General features: G+C 46.3%; 1 protein-coding gene across 2 annotated transcripts in view; it reads left to right on the top strand.

Annotated features, from left to right (window-relative positions):
* Positions 1-19,603, top strand: part of ZNF366 (zinc finger protein 366) — a 64,366-nt gene that overhangs the window by 30,964 nt on the left and 13,799 nt on the right. For both annotated transcript variants that reach the window (XM_086361069.1, XM_086361070.1), the window contains exons 2-3: positions 11,345-12,696; positions 15,342-15,533. In XM_086361069.1, the coding sequence (XP_086217195.1) occupies positions 11,359-12,696; positions 15,342-15,533 (1,530 nt within the window). In that variant the 5' untranslated portion in view covers positions 11,345-11,358. The remainder of the gene's footprint in view (positions 1-11,344; positions 12,697-15,341; positions 15,534-19,603) is intronic.

Raw genomic sequence — 19,603 nt, 5'->3', positions numbered from 1 at the left:
AGGTTTGTGTGTGTGTGTTTGAGGCAGAGAGGAAGAAAGTAAGGACATAAATGTGGTAATATCTCATTGAAGAAAAAATGAGAAAAACTGAGACGTTCCAATAATCTTCATTTCTGAATTTGGACAACTCCTCCCTACACTAATTTCCTTTTAGATTTTCACAGTTGAAATGCCTAAGGAAGGACACAAAACTGTCCAAGATATGAATCTTGCTATTATTTCAATTTCCTAGACGAGTAATTAAGCCCTCGAAGGTCTGATCCACCGTGGCATTTTCCCCTCTTCTCTCTTTTCCTCCTTTGCCTTCAGCAGGGGAACTCTGCCCTCCAAGGAGGCTTTTGGGCAGTTCTGTCCCCGCAGCCACCTGACTCCAGCTCAGAACAGGAGCCTGAGAGCAGAAGCCTGAGAGTAGATGTGTGTTTCTCCCCCAAGTCAAGCCTTTTAACTGGCCACTGTAGCTGCTTCTGAGACAAGGAGAAATGGGAGCCATTTCTCCTTGTTTAATCTCACATCCTCTTCATGCCCAAAACTCAGATTTAAGAGACTGGAGGTTGATCTCCCAATAGATGTGCTACCAACAACATATGAATCCAATGTAATGCTCACAACAATAAAGAATCAGTGATGTTTGCTACTGTGAAATATTTCCACATGGCAAATTAATTCATACTGATTATGAACTGGCAACTAATGGTAATATTAATTTTATCAGAAGAAAACACAACCTAAATTCACATGTGCTCTTAAAGCCGCAGACAAATCTGTTTTAAAAAGCAAATATAGCCGTGGATAGTAGGAGAATCCGGGTCCAGCAGCAACTCTGTGATGGGTACCTCCGTGGCAATCTGTGTCATGCAGGGCACGATGGGAGAGAGAAGAGGATGAATCCTGGGCTGAAGACAGCTTACACATAGATTGGAAAAACAAAACCTACCCATGAAATAATTAGCTTAATTCAAGGAAAAACACTGTATTTAATTCACCCCTCCTTAAGATCATGCAATAGAATTTATCTTCTTGGGAGAGATAATTGGCTATAAGAGTAGCAAAAGAAGTTACAGGAAGAAGCTGAATTTAAGTTCAGTCTGGAAGATGAGGTGGGTCAATAGAAAGAATATTCCTGGATGACCAACCAGTCTAATCAAGGGCAAAGAGGTAAGAGTTAGTTTGCCCCATGTAGAAAACAGTGAAAGAGTGTTCTCCACTGGGTTGAGGGGATTTTAGAGACAAAGGGAATTGAATTGGACCTGCTTATAAAGGACTTTGAAGGTCAGAGAGAGAGATTTACACTTGATTTGCTCTGTGTATCAGATGGGGAATATATTTAGCTACAAGTCACAGAACTCTGAATACATTTTCTTAAGCAAGTAAAGGATTTATTTTCTTAAATAACAAGAAATACAGCACCAAATGGATGCAGGAGTTGCACAGTGACACTTTTCCTCTTGCCTTCAGCCATACTTTGTGGAAGGCATTGTCATTAACCTTATCACTTCACTGTTCCAATATGACTGCTCCATCTCCAGCCTCGTATCCATGTTTCAGGCAGAAAAAAGAGACAGGAAAGGATAAAGTGGGTGGTTTCTGCATTAGGAGTGCAAAAGCTTTCTCAGAAGTTCCTAGCATCCTTTGCTTACATCTCATTGGCCAATACTGTGGCACAAGGCAACTCCTAACTGAAAGGATGTCCAGGAAGGGGAGTGTTCTTGCCAGGCACGTCATCACCATAAGAAAATTAGGGTGATGAATGTTCAGAAGATGGAATTAGCATTGTTATTAAAGAGATTTGGAAGAAAGGAGAAAAGTGATCTGGAGAAAAGAGAAAAGTGATCTGGAGAAAGGAGAAAAGAGATCTGGAAAAGTGGATGGACACTGTTGAAAGTAATCCTGGAGTAATGTGCTGGGCACTTGAACTAGAGTCCTAGGTATGGGAATGGAAAGAAAATGAGGTGCTAATAGTCACGTCAAAGGAACAATGAACAAAATGTTGTAAAAACCACCCAAGAATGAATGGTCAAGGTGGTTAGGTGTTGGCAAATTGACTTCTCAGTCCTTTTTTCTATGCAGAAAGTTAACATTTGGGGTGGATGAGAGAGAACTTATTAGAAAGGAGAATCTGATAAAGAAAAACCTCAGAATCAGAGACATGCTGAAGCAATAACAAATCCTAAACTGTATTACATTATATATTATTACAGATAAAAACAGAATAAAATCATTTTAAGACTAGAAAATTATTGCAATTTGAAAATGAATCACTTAAAAATGTTAGTGAGTACCAGTCATTGTACAAGTCAGAGAAGGCAGAGAAAAGTTTGGGAACTGGTCCTGACCTCAAGGGGGTCACAGAGCGGTGGGGAGGCAGATTGCTGCAGTACTCTGGGAGGAAGCTATATCAAGGGTGTGGGTACAGACTTGGGGACTGAGAGGAAAGAGGGACTAACTCTATCTGAGGGCTGGAGCACACTTTGTGCTTTGACATTTTATGATTTTGCAGTGGCATAAATAGAATGATACTTCTGGTCTGAAAGGAGCTTTTAAGTTAACTACCTCGAGGTTCCGGGGTGGGGAGGACTTGACATCGCCCACATCCAACAGTCTCATCCTTAGCGTCTTGGAGTTCCTTCTCAGTCCTGGGGAGAGAGCCGAGGAAAAACTCAGGGCTGGGCAGAATGGAGAAACTGGATTCATCATATTTGAGTGTGATTCTGTAATCACTGTGAATCCTGAAGTCAGACTTATCTTTTTGGGGAAATGAGACAGTCAGTTCAGATGCTCAGTCATGTCCAGCTTTTTGTGACCCCATGGACTGCAGCACAACCAGCTTCCCTGTCCATCATCAACTCAAGGAGCTTGCTCAAACACATGTCCATCAAGACGGTGATGCCATCCAACCATCTCATCCTCTGTCGTTCTCTACTCCTCCCGCCTTCAATCTTTCCCAGTGTCGGAGTCTTCTCCAATGAGTCGGCTCTTCAAATCAGGCGGCCAAAGTACTGGAGCTTCAGCTTTAGCATCATTCCTTCCAATGAACACCCAGGACTGATCTCCTTTTGAATGGACTGGTTGGATCTCCTTGCAGTCCAAGGGACTCTCAAGAGTCTTCTCTAACACCATAGTTCAAAAGCATCAATTCTTTGACGCTCAACCTTCTTTATGGTCCAACTCTCACATCCACACATGACTACTGGAAAAACCATAGCTTTGACTAGACGGACTTTTGTGGGCAAAGTAATGGCTCTGCTTTTAAATATGCTGTCTAGGTTAGTCATAGCTTTTCTTCCAAACCTGAACTTTCAAGATTGAATGTAGTTTACCTGTGGTTGAATGTAGTTTATTTGTGACTTTCTTCATGTGGTCTTTGTGGTTGCTTATACTTATTTCCTTGATGATACAAGCCTGGGTCATAAAGCTGCATGCCCAAAGTATAAACCAGGGTAAACTCTGCTGTTAGGTAAGCAGAGGAAGGTTCAGAGGTTCAGTGACTTATCCGAGGTCAGAGGTAAAAATGTGGGCGCCAGAACTCTAATTATTCTGCTGCCCGGGCATCAAAAGATGTTGGGCAGAAAAAGAGTCCAGGGAAACGTATAAAGAGAATTGTTCAGCTTTCAAAAGGAAGGGGATTTCAATACTAATTTTGTCTGAATATTTGCTGTTTGAAAGACAATATGCATTTTTATATTTTAAATGCAAGTATTTGAATAACTAAGTTACTCACAGTATATAATTGTATCAGTTGAAAGGGTATGTAATTAAAAGTCTCCTCTCTGTGCAGGGAGTTGTACAACTGAGCAGCATCTTCCTACAGACTGATGGAACTGTTCCTTCAGACTAGCGGCTAGACTTTCAAGCCTTCTGCCTCCAGCCATACAGTCTTTCTCTGGCGAGGCAACTAATACTACAAAATTCCTGTATTTCTTTCCAAAAATAGACTATGTGTACAAGTACATGGGGAGATGAGTCTATATATTTTATAAGTACATATATTTTCCAAGAATGGTTTTAGTGAGTAGAATGAATACAAGAATCAGCAATGAAGCAGGTCAATGAAAAAATCTTGAACTAAAAAGCATAAAGGAAAAAGGAATGACTATTCACCAGAAGGCAGGAAAAGAGCAGGAACCCGACCCATGTAAAAATAAAAAGAAAGGATGAGGTCTCAGATCCATCTGCCCATTAGGATGGGCATTTCCACAAAGCTAATGAGTATTTGCCTGGAGATCACGGAGCACTTGGTGCTGTTGAGTAAGCAGGAGAAATGGTGGTGGCCTGCCCTCCTGGGATGTTGTTTGCTAGAATGGTGACATACTCCCTCAGAGGCCTCCCTCAGGCATGTGGTCACTGTCCCCTTAGGCATTTCCAGAGCCCTCCCACATTCATTCATTTCAGTGTTACAGGACATTCCATCTTCCAGGTCAACAGAATAGGGCACACACTGGCCAAAGATTCTGAGCCAGGATAAAGCAGAGGGGACCATGTTTTCTGGGAAGCACAATCCTAGTCATTGCCACACCTTCCCGAAAGCCCCTTCCTCACTGGAGATGTTCTTGGCAGTTCATTGATGTGAAGTTGGCTCAGGATCAATTGGAACAGGCCAAGTAAACCAGTCATTTCTTCTTTCAAGTAATGGCAAAATTCTGCTTGGGATCATAGAGCAAGAGCAAGCTAGAACATGGCACCTGCCAAGTAAATTCCCAAGCAGTTATTGAATCCCAACAATATATAAGGCAACAGGCATGTTTCTGACTTTCTACCAGATTCTGTTAGAAATACAAGCTACTCACCCACACAGAAAGGGGACTACCAGCACAGGACCCAGTCAATGAGTGGAACAAACACGATAGACTTCAGAAAAGTGGGAAATGTTCTTCCAACTCTGGTGGAAAGGCAAGTTTCACCTCTGAGTCTCCATAAAGCCTCCAATAGGTTAGGTTCTTTCCACCTCCTGCCCTGCAGAAACTTGGGACACTCTGGTTAATATCTTCAATGAAAGGTATCAGAAAGAAGATAGCTGGCTACGCAGGTAGACTTCACAGAGTATCGGCTCCTGGTGGGACTGCCATGATTCAGGATTTGGTCAGCAGGCTTGCAGATTCACCAGTTCCATTTTTTAAGAGACTCCATTAATCAGTCTTGGGGGAAATGATTCATTCACAAGAGTGATCTATGGACCTAAATGTCAATATCAACCTATTAATTGACAAGGGGTAGGAGCATATTTTCTAGTCACCAGAATGATCTTCCCCACTAAAGGCAGAGTAACTTACATTTCAAAGCATGTTGGAGCAATTAGAGAAGACTATTTGCTGAACACGCAAGCAGGGCCAAAGATTAGAAGACCTGGAAGGATACAGTTTAACGCACAATCCCTGCCTCACAAAGTTCTTGCTGAATAGAATACACACAAAAACAAAAAACCTGGTATCGGCCATATATAACATCTCCCCTTTGGACAGAGCAGGAATTTAGATCATCAAATTCTTAAAAACATATATACCATATGCGTGTTATTGGATGCTTTCTAAAGATATGAACTGATTAGAGTGTAGAGTCTGGTCATCTTAACTACTGCTGGGTATTTCTCAAATATCCTCAATTATGTCTTTTATAATATACAGAAGGGCATTTTGTACGTTTCTTTTATATTTTTAAAATTAGTTTGAATTTATGCACAGAAAAATTTATTTCTTTTGTTCCATGAGTTTTGACAAATATGACAATTATGATACAAAACAGATTTTTGCTCCCCTTTCCACAAAACTATTGCCTTGAGTGACATTTTTGAAATAGCTTCCTTCCACACATGGCTAACTGCATCTATTATGTGTTGGTTCTTACTACTTTTGCTTGCCAGAGGGTCACATTTTCTGGTATTATCTACCGATTCGAAGGTCCAACAGACCAAATATGCTGTCATTTTCAGAGACAGACTAAATTCAGACTAAATTTTAAACATGCATGTATTTATTGGCTTAGCTAGGAGTGGGTATATCAAGTTTACTTAATTTATGAACATGAAATAATAAAATTTAGATATATTCTAAGGATACTCCAAAGAAATTAGGAGAAAAATTCTAACATTCCAGTTGGAGCTCCATCCCTGGGTGATATATTAGCTCTGAGAGTTGGGAGAGAGAACTGCTAAGTCATTATCTCCAATTCATTTCCTTCCTTTAAATGGGTCACGAGGACAGTGATAACCCTACATGCTAGCAGCTGTTCCAGTGTTCAAGTAACCAGTGCTTTTCAGAAACTAGATCTAGGCATTAAGCACTTTCCTAAATGAAACCCATATTCATTAACCTACACAAGTTAGTAGCTGAATTTCTTGTTGTTTTAAGAAGGACTCTTTAAAAGCATATCTATATCTATACGTAAATAGTATGTATGCACGCTCATTATGGACAATTTAAACAATGGAAAACAAAATTTGACTTTATGTTATGTCTTGGTGGTATTTAGTAACTTAAAAAAAAAACATTACGTGAGTTCAATTAACTATTGCACATGTGAATAGGTCTCATTACCAATTAATATTTTCTGACCAACCTAGGAAACTCAACTCATGCTATGGGCGGATAGATTACTTTTTATAATAAAATGAAAGGAATTCAGGTTTACAAACTAAACAGGGGTCACAGGAGCATCCAGAAGGGCCCTGGGGTCTGGCTAACAGGCATCTGGTTCCCTCTTCTGGAGTCTCCATCTAATCCGGGGAGTGACAAGGCAGACCATTTATTTCTTGAGAACACAATGCTCTACCTGCCAGATGCATACAGAGATCCTTCTGTTCCTGCCAATATCGGGAACTCAAGACTGAATCATTACTTGCCAAACACCTGCAGATGAGGAAATCAGCAGTACAACCACATATATAGTAAGACAATTATGTTGAATCATCAGAATGTTTAATTCTAAGATTCGAAGTCTTTTTCTGTTACCACAAATTCAGAAAGAACCAGGTGATCCAATAAAATCCCATTTTGGAGGAGCCTTATAATAATATCCCTTTGTATGAATAGAGAGAGGTTGGCAGTCAATCCACGCATTTCCCCTCCTGCCTTCCTGCTATCCTCCCACGACTCCCCACCCTTCGCTGCTCTCACTGCTGCTTCTTATGCTTCAACTTCTCCACTTGCACCTCCTCCCTGCTTCCATCTGTGCTGAGGTCAGAGCTGCAGGGCTGACCACGTAAATACAATGCCACTCTCTCAAACTAAAAGGGAAGCCAGCGTCTCCAATAGGAAAATGTAATGTTTTCCAAGGAAACACTGGGAACCTTCAAGGAATAAAGAATATCAGAGAATATATTCTTTCACCAATTTCAGAATGAATAGAAATCAGTGTTGTGGAATGAGGATAAACAGATCTGCCCCTGGGATGCTGACTCAGAGTGACTCTTCTAATAGCATTTACTGGACTGAACTTCCATTCCAATGAGAACCACAAAATACCAGTAATTTTATCTGGGGGATATTTATATTTTGGTGCCGTAGGTGAATTCCCAATTAAAGGGCATTATTAGAAGAATTTTTTTCCCCAAAACTAAATGTAGTTTCTTCTTGGTTAAGCCTTGTATTTCTAATTGATCTTTACGGTTCAAAGAGGAGATTTTGTTTTTGTTTTTAAAATCCATTCATTCCCCATTTCCTCATTAACTAACTCTCATGGGTAACACCTGTTAGAGAAGACATCCTGATCCCCATTTTCGTCTAGAACAGATCAACCCAATATTCTCCTCCTCAAACCATGTGCTTCGTGACTTACGGCCTATTGGGTTTGGTGGCTGAGTATACATGGAAGAAAGCCAGGGACCTTAGAACATTCTTTGACTACAGCAATGAAAATGCATGATTATTCTAAGGCTGCTCCCTCTCCACCCTCACGTTAGTACAAAGGATAGACTGCTACTAACTTCCCAGACATTTCCTTGGGGTGGAAGAGTGAGGGTAATCACCCACTCCTGGTTATGCTTCACAGTTTCAATCCAGGGGTCTTTCTAACTGCCACCTTTTGGACTTTTCAGGCACCTCTTTTCTGACTGAGTTGCAGAACCTTGTACCCTAGCATTAGTACAGCCAGGATTTAGGGCTTACCCTGAATCTGAAAGTCAATTCAGAGGATGATATCCTTGGGAACTGAGCCAAACAAAAGCACACGCAAGGTGTATATATTGGGTTCTTCCCACAGTGACTGCCTGAGAATTTATGTGTCCTCATGATCTGATTAGGTATGTCCTCCAAAAGTCACCTGCAGTCTATATAAATGTAAGATATAATAAAATTCAACATAAAAGTTTCCATATGGAGACTTTAAGAATAAAAGTAAGAACCATTCATTTCTTCTCTCATCCCACAGCGGTTTATTGATCACCTGCCTTGTGCCAGGCATCACGCTGGGGTCTGGAAACCAGCAGTGTATCCAACAGACCCAGTCTCTGCCCTCACAGGAGCAGGAGCTGCAAGAGCTGGTTTGCCAGTGTTGACTCAGCACTGCCCCAGTGTCTGAGACTTTGAGTTTGACATACAGGTCCTCTGTCTCTTGGAAAGTGACCTCTTATATTAGGCAGGGACAATTCCTCAGCTTCCCACAGACTGGCTAAAATAGCTCATGAGACCACCCCGTCCCCTTTGTCCCAACCCAATCCCAAAACCCTTTTGTAACCAAAGTCATCTGTTACGAACGTAAGACTTGAAGATATGTCCATAATAGTAAAGAGCCATAGAGAAGGGATGAGAGAGTATCCTTACACTAGAAGGTTGATTCCCATACTAAGTAAATAAACTCATCCTGGTCTTTCCCATTGGCTTTTTTGAGTGTGGTTCACAGTGCCTGTTGGGACAAGACCAGCTCAAGGCAAATAGGTATAGCCTTGGTTGGAGGAGGCCCAAAATGCCAGTCACTATTGACCAAGAGCTTCAGCTTGGAAAACAGACATGAGGTCAGTTGGCTTCAATCCCTGATTACCACCTCAGGCCTCCCTTCCTGTTTATCCTTTCTTACCACGCGAGAGTACAGTATTAAACTGTCCAGTGTTAATAAGCTTTCACAAATACACCTTATTTTAAGTATCCAACAACCCCATGGGGATATTTCAACCCCTATTTCACGGATGAGAAAATCAAACCTCCAAATTAACTTCCTCATTTTCCCACAGCTGCTAACACAAAGCCAGCGTTCAAACCCAGATCCTCAGGCTTCAAACCAACGCTCTTTGCATTCTCCCATAGCTGTCTACTTTGACAATTTCAGTTCTTTATTTTTGCACATTATTTCAGCACATCCTGGTAGAGAACTGGCTTCTAACCTGCTGTTTTTCTGGGAGCAGCCACAGACTACCAGCCAGAGGGCTTGCAGTTCCTCACCCCCTGTGCTGACCCATGCCTCTCTTGCCTCCTGCATGGGAATCCCACATCTTTCATGGATGCCAGTGGAGCTATTTTTAGAGATAGAGGGGAACGTGTAGGTTGCAAACATTCAGGTCTTTCGGAGTCTGTTAACATTTTTGCAGAGGCCATTCAGGGTTTTAAGTTGACTGATAAAAGGCCTCCTGAGGAGACATCTGTTCTCTGCTGTCCCCTTCAATACTCCCCATCCCTGATATGGACTTGGTTTTGGGGTGTAATTCTTTTACCGCCCACCCCCCTCCAGGGCCCTCTTTGTCACCTTAGATTGAAAAGACAGCTGACTTCTGTCTCAAGAAGGTCAGGAGGAAGCAGATCTAGTTCTCCTTGACCTCTGTAGGGATCAGCAGTGCTCTTTAAGATCTTTATGCAGGAAGGGGATGCTGCCTTACGAGTCTGGAGAAATGTTCATGGATGAATCTCAATGCTTTTCGAAACCTCTTGAGTTACAATTTTATTCTAGAGAGGGCAGACTACTATTTTAGAGGTGGGGTATATATATGCACAAGTCAGAAACTGGGGGGGGGGGGTGGAATTTTTGCCATATTAAAATAGGGAGGAAATTAAAATGTGCATATGTAAAACCTCTGAATTTGCAGACATAATTCTGCGTTTGTGTTAAAAATCACATCATCTCTTCAATAATGTTTCTTCACTTTCGTAGGTCAGTGGTGACAAAATAAAATTGCATTTGCCTCACCAGGGTCTACAGAAAATCATTGGTCCTCTCACCTCTGGAACCCTCACACTGCACTGCTCAGCAAGTGGTCATTCCCAGGGGCCAGAGCCCTGGGTGAATCCAGAACCTATCCCAGCCCTGTCTTCAGTGGCTCGAGGCCAGACCTGACTCCTGACCAGGCTGACCGGTTCTCTGAGAGCGTCTGCTGAGCAAAGGGGGCCAATCCCATTCAGGCCCAGAAGATCTAGGTAGAAAGGGCCTTTCTGGAAATGTGAAGTCAGCCATCTGGTTCTTTCCACCTGTACCCAAGCAAGGAGGCTACAAGACTGGCAAGGAGACATGTGTGAGGAAGCATGGCCCCTGGCTGAGATTCTGGCCCCAGAGGCTCTCCCAGACATGCCAGGGAAATCACAGGTACCACAGGAGTCACCAACACCGAAGACCAAGCTCTATGATGACGCCTGTGTGAAGGAAGAGACACAAGTGCAGTCTGAGAGACTCACAATCTTAGGATTTTTTTCCCTGATGTTGCTTCAGGTGGAAGAGTAGAATGCACAGACTGCCAACATGACTCTGTTAACACTGAAGTATATGCTTTTCTTAATCACACTGATCTTGTCTGCTCGATATACCCCAGCAGCCTTGCTGGGGGTGGATATTCAGATAGTCTGAGATCTGTAAACAGTAAAGTCTGCTCTCCTGTGTGGCCTGCAGTATCCCCATGCCCCAGCAGCAAAGGCCCTTAGACAGGGAGAGGCAGTGGAGATCAATTCACTTAGAGAAGAAATAATCCTAAAAGACATTTAAATCGCCATTTGGCAGATGCAATTGCATCTCAAGCTGAGAGAAGGTGTCCTAGTTCTGACTCCTGAACTGAGTAGAAGTGGGATTTCAGCAGTCACTTCATCTCTCTGGGCCTTGGTACTCTCGTCTTAGATGGGGAAAATCCCCAATGAATTCTCAGGTTTCTTCTCAATCCAGCCCGTTCTCATACCCTGCTCCCACCCCAGCCCCAGCCATGGTTTTGTGATTGGGTTTTCACTGGAGCCCTAGGGTCCCACTCCAAGAGGCCAGTGCTTTCTACATTAGTAACCGAGTTTGCAAGGGGGAAAAATGATATTTTAAACAGCCTTAGGATAAACGGGGATAGGTATTAAACAAACATTACTCTCTATAAATTGGTACTGACATCTAGCCAAAAATGTTAATGGAAAAAAGGGGATTTTTTTTTTTTAAACAATAAATTTCTTTCTTTTTAAAGGAGAATTGCCAAGGATGCAGAAGGAACTGAAGATGGTCAAAGACGAAGATGTGCATTTCAGTTTGGGTGTGAAGAGGGCCCCCTCCTTTCCCCACGGCCTGCAGCCCGTGGTTTCCCGAGGGAAGGCTCCCCCAGGACACCCCTTTCCGGAAGCTCTCCGGGGGCCGTTTTCCCAGTTCCGGTACGAGCCTCCTCCAGGAGAGCTAGACGGATACCCAGGGGTCTTTGAAGGAGGAGGGTCTCGCAAACGCAAGAGCATGCCCACCAAGATGCCCTATAACCACCCCGCGGAAGAAGGGGCTCTCGGCCTGCACCCCGAGGAGAGCAAGAACCCGGGGGTCCCGGACCTCCCCCTGCTCTTCCCGCCGCCGCCGCCGCCGCGGCCCAAGTACGACTCGCGGATGATCGACCTGTGTAACGTGGGCTTCCAGTTCTACCGCAGCCTGGAGCACCTGGGCAGCAAGGCCGTCAAGCAGGAGCCCGTGAAGCCCAGCGCCGTGTGGCCTGCGCCCGCGGCCCCTCCGTTCCTGCCCGCGCCCTACCCCTACTACCCCAAGGTGGCCCCGGGCCTCGTGTTCCCCTTCTTCGTGCCCTCGGCCTCACCCTTCCCCTTCAGCCGGCACACCTTCCTGCCCAAGCGGCCGCCGGAGCCGCCGCTGCCCCGCAAAGCCGAGCCGCCCGAGAGCGAGGAGACCAAGCAGAAGGTGGAGCGAGTGGACGTGAACGTGCAGATCGACGACAGCTACTACGTGGACGTGGGCGGCGCGCAGAAGCGCTGGCAGTGCCCCACCTGCGAGAAGTCCTACACCTCCAAGTATAACCTGGTGACCCACATCCTGGGTCACAGCGGCATCAAGCCGCACGCCTGCAGCCGCTGCGGGAAGCTCTTTAAGCAGCTGAGCCACCTGCACACCCACATGCTGACGCACCAGGGCACCCGGCCTCACAAGTGCCAGGTGTGCCACAAGGCCTTCACGCAGACCAGCCACCTGAAGCGCCACATGATGCAGCACAGCGAGGTGAAGCCGCACAACTGCCGCGTCTGCGGCCGGGGCTTCGCCTACCCCAGCGAGCTCAAGGCCCACGAGGCCAAGCACGCCAGCGGGCGGGAAAACATCTGCGTGGAGTGCGGCCTCGACTTCCCTACCCTGGCCCAGCTGAAGAGGCACCTCACCACGCACCGGGGCCCCATCCAATACAACTGCTCCGAATGCGACAAGACCTTCCAGTACCCCAGCCAGCTGCAGAACCACATGATGAAGCACAAGGACATCCGGCCCTACATCTGCTCCGAGTGTGGCATGGAGTTCGTGCAGCCACACCACCTCAAGCAGCACTCCCTCACCCACAAGGTACTGAGGGGCTCCCTGCCAGGGGCGGGGCTCCCGGCCAGGGGCGGGGCTGGCCCGTCTTTGGAGGAGAGGACCCAGGAGCCCTGCGTGGCTCCCCACCCCTAACACGTGTAGAGCCCTAATGTTCTTCTTCACCTTGAAATGGGAGAGAATGAGGAGCCCAGCCATCAAGCCCTTTCCCATCTAGACTTCTAGAGTCTCAGGTGGGCCGGAAAAGAAATAATGCGGTTTGGAGAGGAGGGTGAGGAAAGATGAACGACACATCACAGCGGGTCCTTGTGCTGTTACTTAGCCTTCCAGATTTCCTAAGATTTCATGTTTGGAAACTTCATCCAGGGCACTAGCATGAGTGTGTCATCAGTCCCAACGACCCAAGACCAGCTTTACACCTGGGATACACTAGTCAGAGCCTTCTAGAAAACTCTGGAAAGTTCTCTTGGTCTTTTTCTGCTGAATCTGTGGCTACCTCTTGGTTTAGTTTCTCCTTTCAGCTGCTTCATTTACAGGTGACTCTGCGGGGAGCAGAGTCTTAGCCTGGGTCCAGCAGGATCCGTGCTTCCCCCCCGAGCTTCTGCCAGGTGGTTGCAGTGCTCTCTGATTTGTATTATAGGAGGCATGAGTGCATTCTTCCCTTCCCCTGTCTCAGATATTCAAGGAGAAATATAGGCCCACATGTCTGCCTTCAGCCTAGTTTGCAGCCAAAGCCCTAGAGTCTCTCAGGATGAACTAAAACAAGTCCCTGGTGTGTCCCTGAAATCTTACCCAGCTAAGCTAACTTAGGTCAACTTTGAGCTTCCAAGAGGGGAAGTTTGCCCCACTGACCTCTACTCTATCACCTTGACTTCAAGTGGTTTTATTGGCAGAAGAGACTTCTAGCGAGCCAGAGTTGCTAAAACAATCTTTCATTCTGAAAGGTCAGTGGAGGACTTTGCCCAGCCAAAATAACATTTCTGCTCTGGCTTTGTGGGTTTCATCTGATCGGTTAAGACCAAACAAGACAAAATGTGTAGCTGCCTTGGCTCTGCACAAACAGCTGCCCTGCAAAAGGCTCCTTAGAAACCCCCAGAGAGGAGGTGCTTGCCTAGTGCAGGAGCCATCATCAAAAAGCCTGAACTGAGAGGCAGCGGCCAGAGGGACTGTGTGCTGATTTCAGGGATTCCTATATGTGTGGAAAAGGAATCAGATACATTGTAGAATGTATGAAACTTCTGTAAGATTGTTCCTATACTTGAATATATGATCTAGTTATCGTCTCGATCACAACCAAGTATAGGAATAATCTTGAGAATAAAGATACTGAAGTAAATTTTAAAACTCATTAAGAAAATAGTTTTTGTTAATAATTTTAAACTCACTGTTTGAGTATGCAACACATTTTAAAAATTCATCTTCTTAGGAGGACATTAAAATTTAGATCTCTCCATTAGCATAAATCCTTTCTCGTCTGCAGTCACCTAGAGTAGACAGTATTCCAGTTAGGAAGAGCCCAGCACTCCATTTGAGCGCTTCATCTAGAAAGGCTGAGGGACCCAACTAAGATTATGCAGTCAGTAAATGGCTAGGCAGGGACCCTAACTCCCACCCTTTAGTGCCAGGGGCTCACCAAAATTGAGGAGTGGTACTTTCTTGTACCATGTCCCAAATTAAAGAAATGGAAATATAGGCAGAGAGAACCTTGAAACAACTCCCCGCCCTAGTCCCTATGAATGAATACCAGGCCATATGGGTTTTATAAGGTACAGTTGTTAGCTAAAGATTTGTCTAAACCTGTAATAACCCTAGTTTTATTACCATGGATCACTACGTTTTCCTCCCCAAAAGTCATTCTGGGTCAAAATTTCTTGCAGCAGCCGTTTCAGGGAAGCACTGGTCGGCCAGGATTAGGTAATATTCTACTCACGCCGTGAGTGAGTCCCTAGCCATGCTTCAGTTGAGGGCGTTGACGCTAAAGTATTCAAACACTTCTCCACAAACAGCAGGGAAACTAGAAAATCTTCTTTCCTGTTTTCTAATCGAGAAAGCTATCCTCTGCCAAATTTCTCTGTCGGCAGAAGCTGGCTTGGAGGAGCTTCATAGACAAATCACACCGAGGCCACCATGGCCTGCAGGAACCCAGGGTACCATCTCAAGAGGTCATTATCAAGCTGTGATTTTTTTGAAGTGTGGATCTGTTTGTTTTTGAATTTTCATGTCCTTTAATGAGAACTCAAGAGAACGTTGGTTTTCATACGGGAAATGATATTATAAGTTTAGGAGGTTTTGTTTTTTCATTATCATGAAAGCTGAATTAGAGACTCATTTTACATAACATTCTGCAGTGCTCTTACCCAAATCCTATTAATCCAAGAGAGCTGTTACTGCAGAATTAACCCCAAGCAAGCATCAGGAACAACAGAAGCAATAGCTGTCTTTTCCTCTAACCGTCTGGCTAGTTCATGGTTTTCAGAAGAAAATAAAAGATTATGTAATCAACACTTTTTAAGAAAATAGTTATTTGACAAGGCTACAGCCATACTATTTGGAACTCAACATCTGTCACTAAATTCTTGGTGGATTTATGTGTCAGAGAGAAAAGCAAAGACTGCTGTCCTGATGGCAGTCTGTACCTGCTCACCATGGTTCTTTTGAATCTTGCCTCCTTCCAGGGCGTGAAGGAGCACAAATGTGGGATCTGCGGGCGGGAGTTCACGCTGCTGGCCAACATGAAGAGACACGTGCTGATCCACACCAACATCCGTGCCTACCAGTGTCACCTCTGCTACAAGAGCTTTGTGCAGAAACAGACCCTCAAGGCACACATGATTGTCCACTCGGACGTGAAGCCCTTCAAATGCAAGGTGAGCAGGGGGCCTGAGGGAATGCGGAGAGGAAGGGCTCAGCGCATGTGCGTGGTCAGTGGTGGTCGACTCTTTGCAACCCTGTGCCCTGTAGCCCGTCAGGCTCCTCTGTCCATGGAATTTTTCAGGCAAGAATACTGGAGCAGGTTGCCATTTCCTACTCCAGGGTATCTTCCTGATCCAGGGATCACACCCACATCTTCTGAGTCTCCTGCAATGGCAGGCAGATTCTGTACCCCTGAGCTACCTGGAAATCCCGGGAGAGCTCAGAGGGCTCTGCAAATGCCGGGGGAAAAGTCTCCAGGGAACCTTGTCCTCAGTCTCCTCAGAAGGGCCTCTGAGGCTCAGCGTATGTCTGCGGCCAGACCCAGGCCATCTGCTGTGTCTCCACCACAGCTGTGCTCAGCTGTGCCCCAGGAGTTGCCCTGCTTGTCTCCCTGTGGAATCGGTCAGTGTGCAGGGCCTGGAAGCAGCCAGACCCGGGAGAGCTGAGGGTGGAAAATCCGTTTGGAGATTGAGGTTTTTACAGGATGAAGGTGATGTGGAGGGCTCCTGTTCTAGAAGGCAGCAACCAGGTGCAGCCCTCTTCCCCTGACAAGCCAGAGACAACACAGAGAAGTCAGAGAAGCTTCCAGCCCTGTCTGCTTCCCTTCCCCTATGCCACCCCCGCTCCCGCCCTCCTGACACTTGGACTGAGCAGTGTAATTTGAGGGTAGGTCTCCTGGAGGGGATGAAAGAGGTTTAAAGGTTAACCCCTCCTGTGACCTCGGAAATGCTTGCTTGGGCAGAGGAACAACTGAATGCTTCTTGTTTATTGCTGAGTACCGTGGAGCATCTTTGTTACCGTCCCTGTGTCGCATTACCTTGGTGGGGTTTTTATTTTGTGTGCTGAGATAAAGTGTGAGCTGGAGACTTGTCAAGCCTAAGGCACCGGCGGGCGCTGCTCAGAAGCGCTCGGGGTGTCCAGGCTGCCCCGTCTTCCCATGTTGTTCCCACTCCTCAGGAGGAGAAATCTCACTTAGGGTTGGATAGTTTGACTCAAGGAAGGTACCAACAAGTGACCCCACAGCCATGAAGGGAGGGCTGAGAGGGGAGCAGAGGGAAATCACGGAGTTCAGATATCATTAGAGCCTTTCTTTTTGAAGTGGCTGTTCCTTCTGTGCTGTGTGTCTGACAGAGTCCCAGTGACTTTCTCTGTCGATCCCTGTTTCTGGAGTAGGGTTCCCTGCTTCCCGGGGCTGTTGCTGCCTTCATCCCTCCGCAGTATGTACCCCCACTTGAAGGAACCCCCTGTGAAGCTGACTTCTTTCCTGTGCTGGCCCCTCCTGGACGGGGTGAGAGGGGTCAGGAGCCAGAGCTTCCCTAGACCTGGTGGGCATTCTCCGGAGGTAGGGGAGGGAGGGGTCTCCCTCCAGCCCTTTTCCTGCCACCCACTTGTGTTTCCCCTGCTCTCCTTCAAGTTCCCAGTGGTTTGAAAGTCAGTTTATGTCCATCTGGAGTGATCTGAGCTGAAAGGGGAGGAAGCTGTATGCAGAACGATGTACATAATTTGCAGGGCCTGGTGCAAAGTGAAGATGGGGGCCCCTACTTCAGATGTTATTCACAATTTCAAGATGATGAAAGCAGAGCATTACACCAGACCCAGGACCCTTGTGAATTCAGGGCCCCATGTGATCGCACGGGGCTCACACTCATGAAGCCGGGCCCAGCTGCACGAGCCTGTGGATGCCACAGACCAGCTCTTGTCTCCCTTTAGACATGCCTTGGGTTCCTTCCCACCTCACTGAGTCTCTTGAACCCTTCACTTTTTTTTTTAGATTAAAAATTTTTTTTTCTGGTCATGCCATGCAGCATGTGGGATCTTAGTTCCCTGATCAGGGATAGAACCCCTCGTCCCTGCATTGGAAGTGTGGAGTCTTAACCACTGGACCACCAGGGAACTCCCAAACCCTTCACTTTTCACAGAGCTGTTCCCACCCTCCTGGGGTTTACTGTCTGCTACAGTAGAGGTGCCATCAGGGGCTCATTGCCCCTCTTTGTTCCTTGTACCTCTCTTCATTTCTTGTGCTGAGTTTACTCTTGAGCTTCAAGGAGGAACTGTATTTTTATCTGCTGGTGGCGGAGCACACGAAGTTGTTAAAATATGCAGGCGCCATTGCATGGTTTGCAGTCCCCTAAAAATCCATGTTCATGCAGCCCAACCCCCTCCCACTTCACCAGTTCAGGGCCAGCTGTAGCGGTTAAACCAGCAAATGTCTCTGAAATGGAGGGATATGATAAAGCAGAGCCAACTCAGGAAAAGGGCTTGCAGGCTGTGTGTGATTTGGGAGCACAGAGGCACTTCTGTTTCTGTACCTCAAGGGCCTCAGAGGGGCGCAGAGGATCTGGGACCAAGGGTCCCTGAGAATTCAGACGGTTCTCCCTGGTACCAGAGCACAGAAGACCGGACTCGATGGGGCCAGGGATGCAGTGAGCCAGGCCTCACTCACCCTGATGGTAGAGCGCCACACGAGCTTCAAGGGTATCAGCTGGTCAGCTGAGAAGCCCAGTCGGACCTCTCCTTGACGGTGGATAAGGCTCCAGATATCTGCTCCAGATATCTACATGATAAAATCCCATAAGAGAGGGGCTTGAAGCGTGAAGTGCCAGCTCCTATATGAGGCAGTGGAACTTCCCAATGGGAGGTGGGCTTGGCCATCTGCAAAGGTCACTTCTTCCTGATGAGCGGGTCCTCCAAGGAGACCACAGGAGGTTGGAGGCTGCCTGGAAGGGAGTGTCAGTCATTTAAACAGAAAGGCCTGGATGTCAGAGTGTATATTTGTCCAACTTAGGTGGCCCTTCTCCGTTCTTAGACAGTTCTGACACAAGATCGGGTGTGAGTCGCCTCATCTAGAGCGTGCACCTCCCGACAAGGGCAGACGCGCTGCCAGGCTCTCCCTCGCTTTGTCCGCGCCTCCCTGCCAAGCGCCGCCTGCTTGGTGTCTGCATACCTTCACTCTCTTTAATCTCAAAGGAATTTCAGAGCATGTCTGAGCACATCTGAACGTACAGATTATGTAATGAGGGCATGTCTGTGTGTCTGTAGACTGGTTCCAGACACCACAATGGGATGGGCCACCTCCAGATGGTGTCCTGTGACTTTGCTTCTTATTCATGTCATGCTGGACTCTTGGAAATCTGGTCCTGGGTGGGGTTTCTTCGGGTCTGGGAGTTGGGAGAGGAACAGAAGGCCATTTGCTCATTGCCATGCAAGTCACACCGCTCTGAGAGGAGCGGCTGGCCGGCTGCATGGTGATGCTGGAGCACAGGCCTGGACAACTAAACCTGACCTTTATCATTGGGAAGGGTATTTCCCTTTATGTGACTGACATGGCTGGAAGAAAAGAGGCAGAGCTTGCTCCAGCCATACTCCAAGAGTTTACTCTTATCTGTTGTTGTTCAGTCGCTCGGTCATGTCTGACTCTTTGTGACCCCATAGACTGTAGCCCACCAGGCTCCTCTGTCCGTGGGGTTTCCCAGGTGAGAATACTGGAGTGGGTCGCCATGCTCTCCTCCAGGGGATCTTCCCAACCCAGGGATTGAACCCACATCTCCTGCTTTGGAAGGTGGATTCTTTGCCACTGAGCCACCTGGGGAAGCCCTGACTCCATCTCCTTTACCCCAAAACTTGCAAAAAAAAGGTGTGGGGAAGAGTCTTTAAGTAACAGATTCTAATTTCCTGGGATTCTTACCACTAAAAATCCTTCCTAACATCAATCCCTCCTACTGTGGTCACATGAACTGATTCTCCCTGGCCCTGGCTCAGTGGAAACAGCTGTCCACAGCAAGCAGAAACATTTGTTTAGTGCGGGATTAAGCATTAACAATAGGATGGAAAATTGGAGGAGAGGAAAGGTTTCCATTTAGTTTCTTTTTTTTTTTTTCTTATGAAAAGTTACTGCCCTTCTGGGTTCTTTTGCTGTTGGCTCAACTTCTGGACTCCTTGCTTCTTGGAGCCAGCTGGAGCTTCTCCAGAGACCTGTGCCTGTAGACTTAAGCCATGTTTCAGAAATATGCTTCCCAGATTCTGC

Source organism: Bos grunniens, chromosome 20, assembly GCF_055505025.1.
Source record: "Bos grunniens cultivar Pamir isolate PY7600 chromosome 20, Bosgru_T2T1.0, whole genome shotgun sequence".
NCBI classification, from domain to species: Eukaryota; Metazoa; Chordata; class Mammalia; order Artiodactyla; family Bovidae; genus Bos; species Bos grunniens.
Note: the sequence above shows the minus strand (reverse complement) of the source record. Positions and strands in the feature narration are given on the sequence as shown.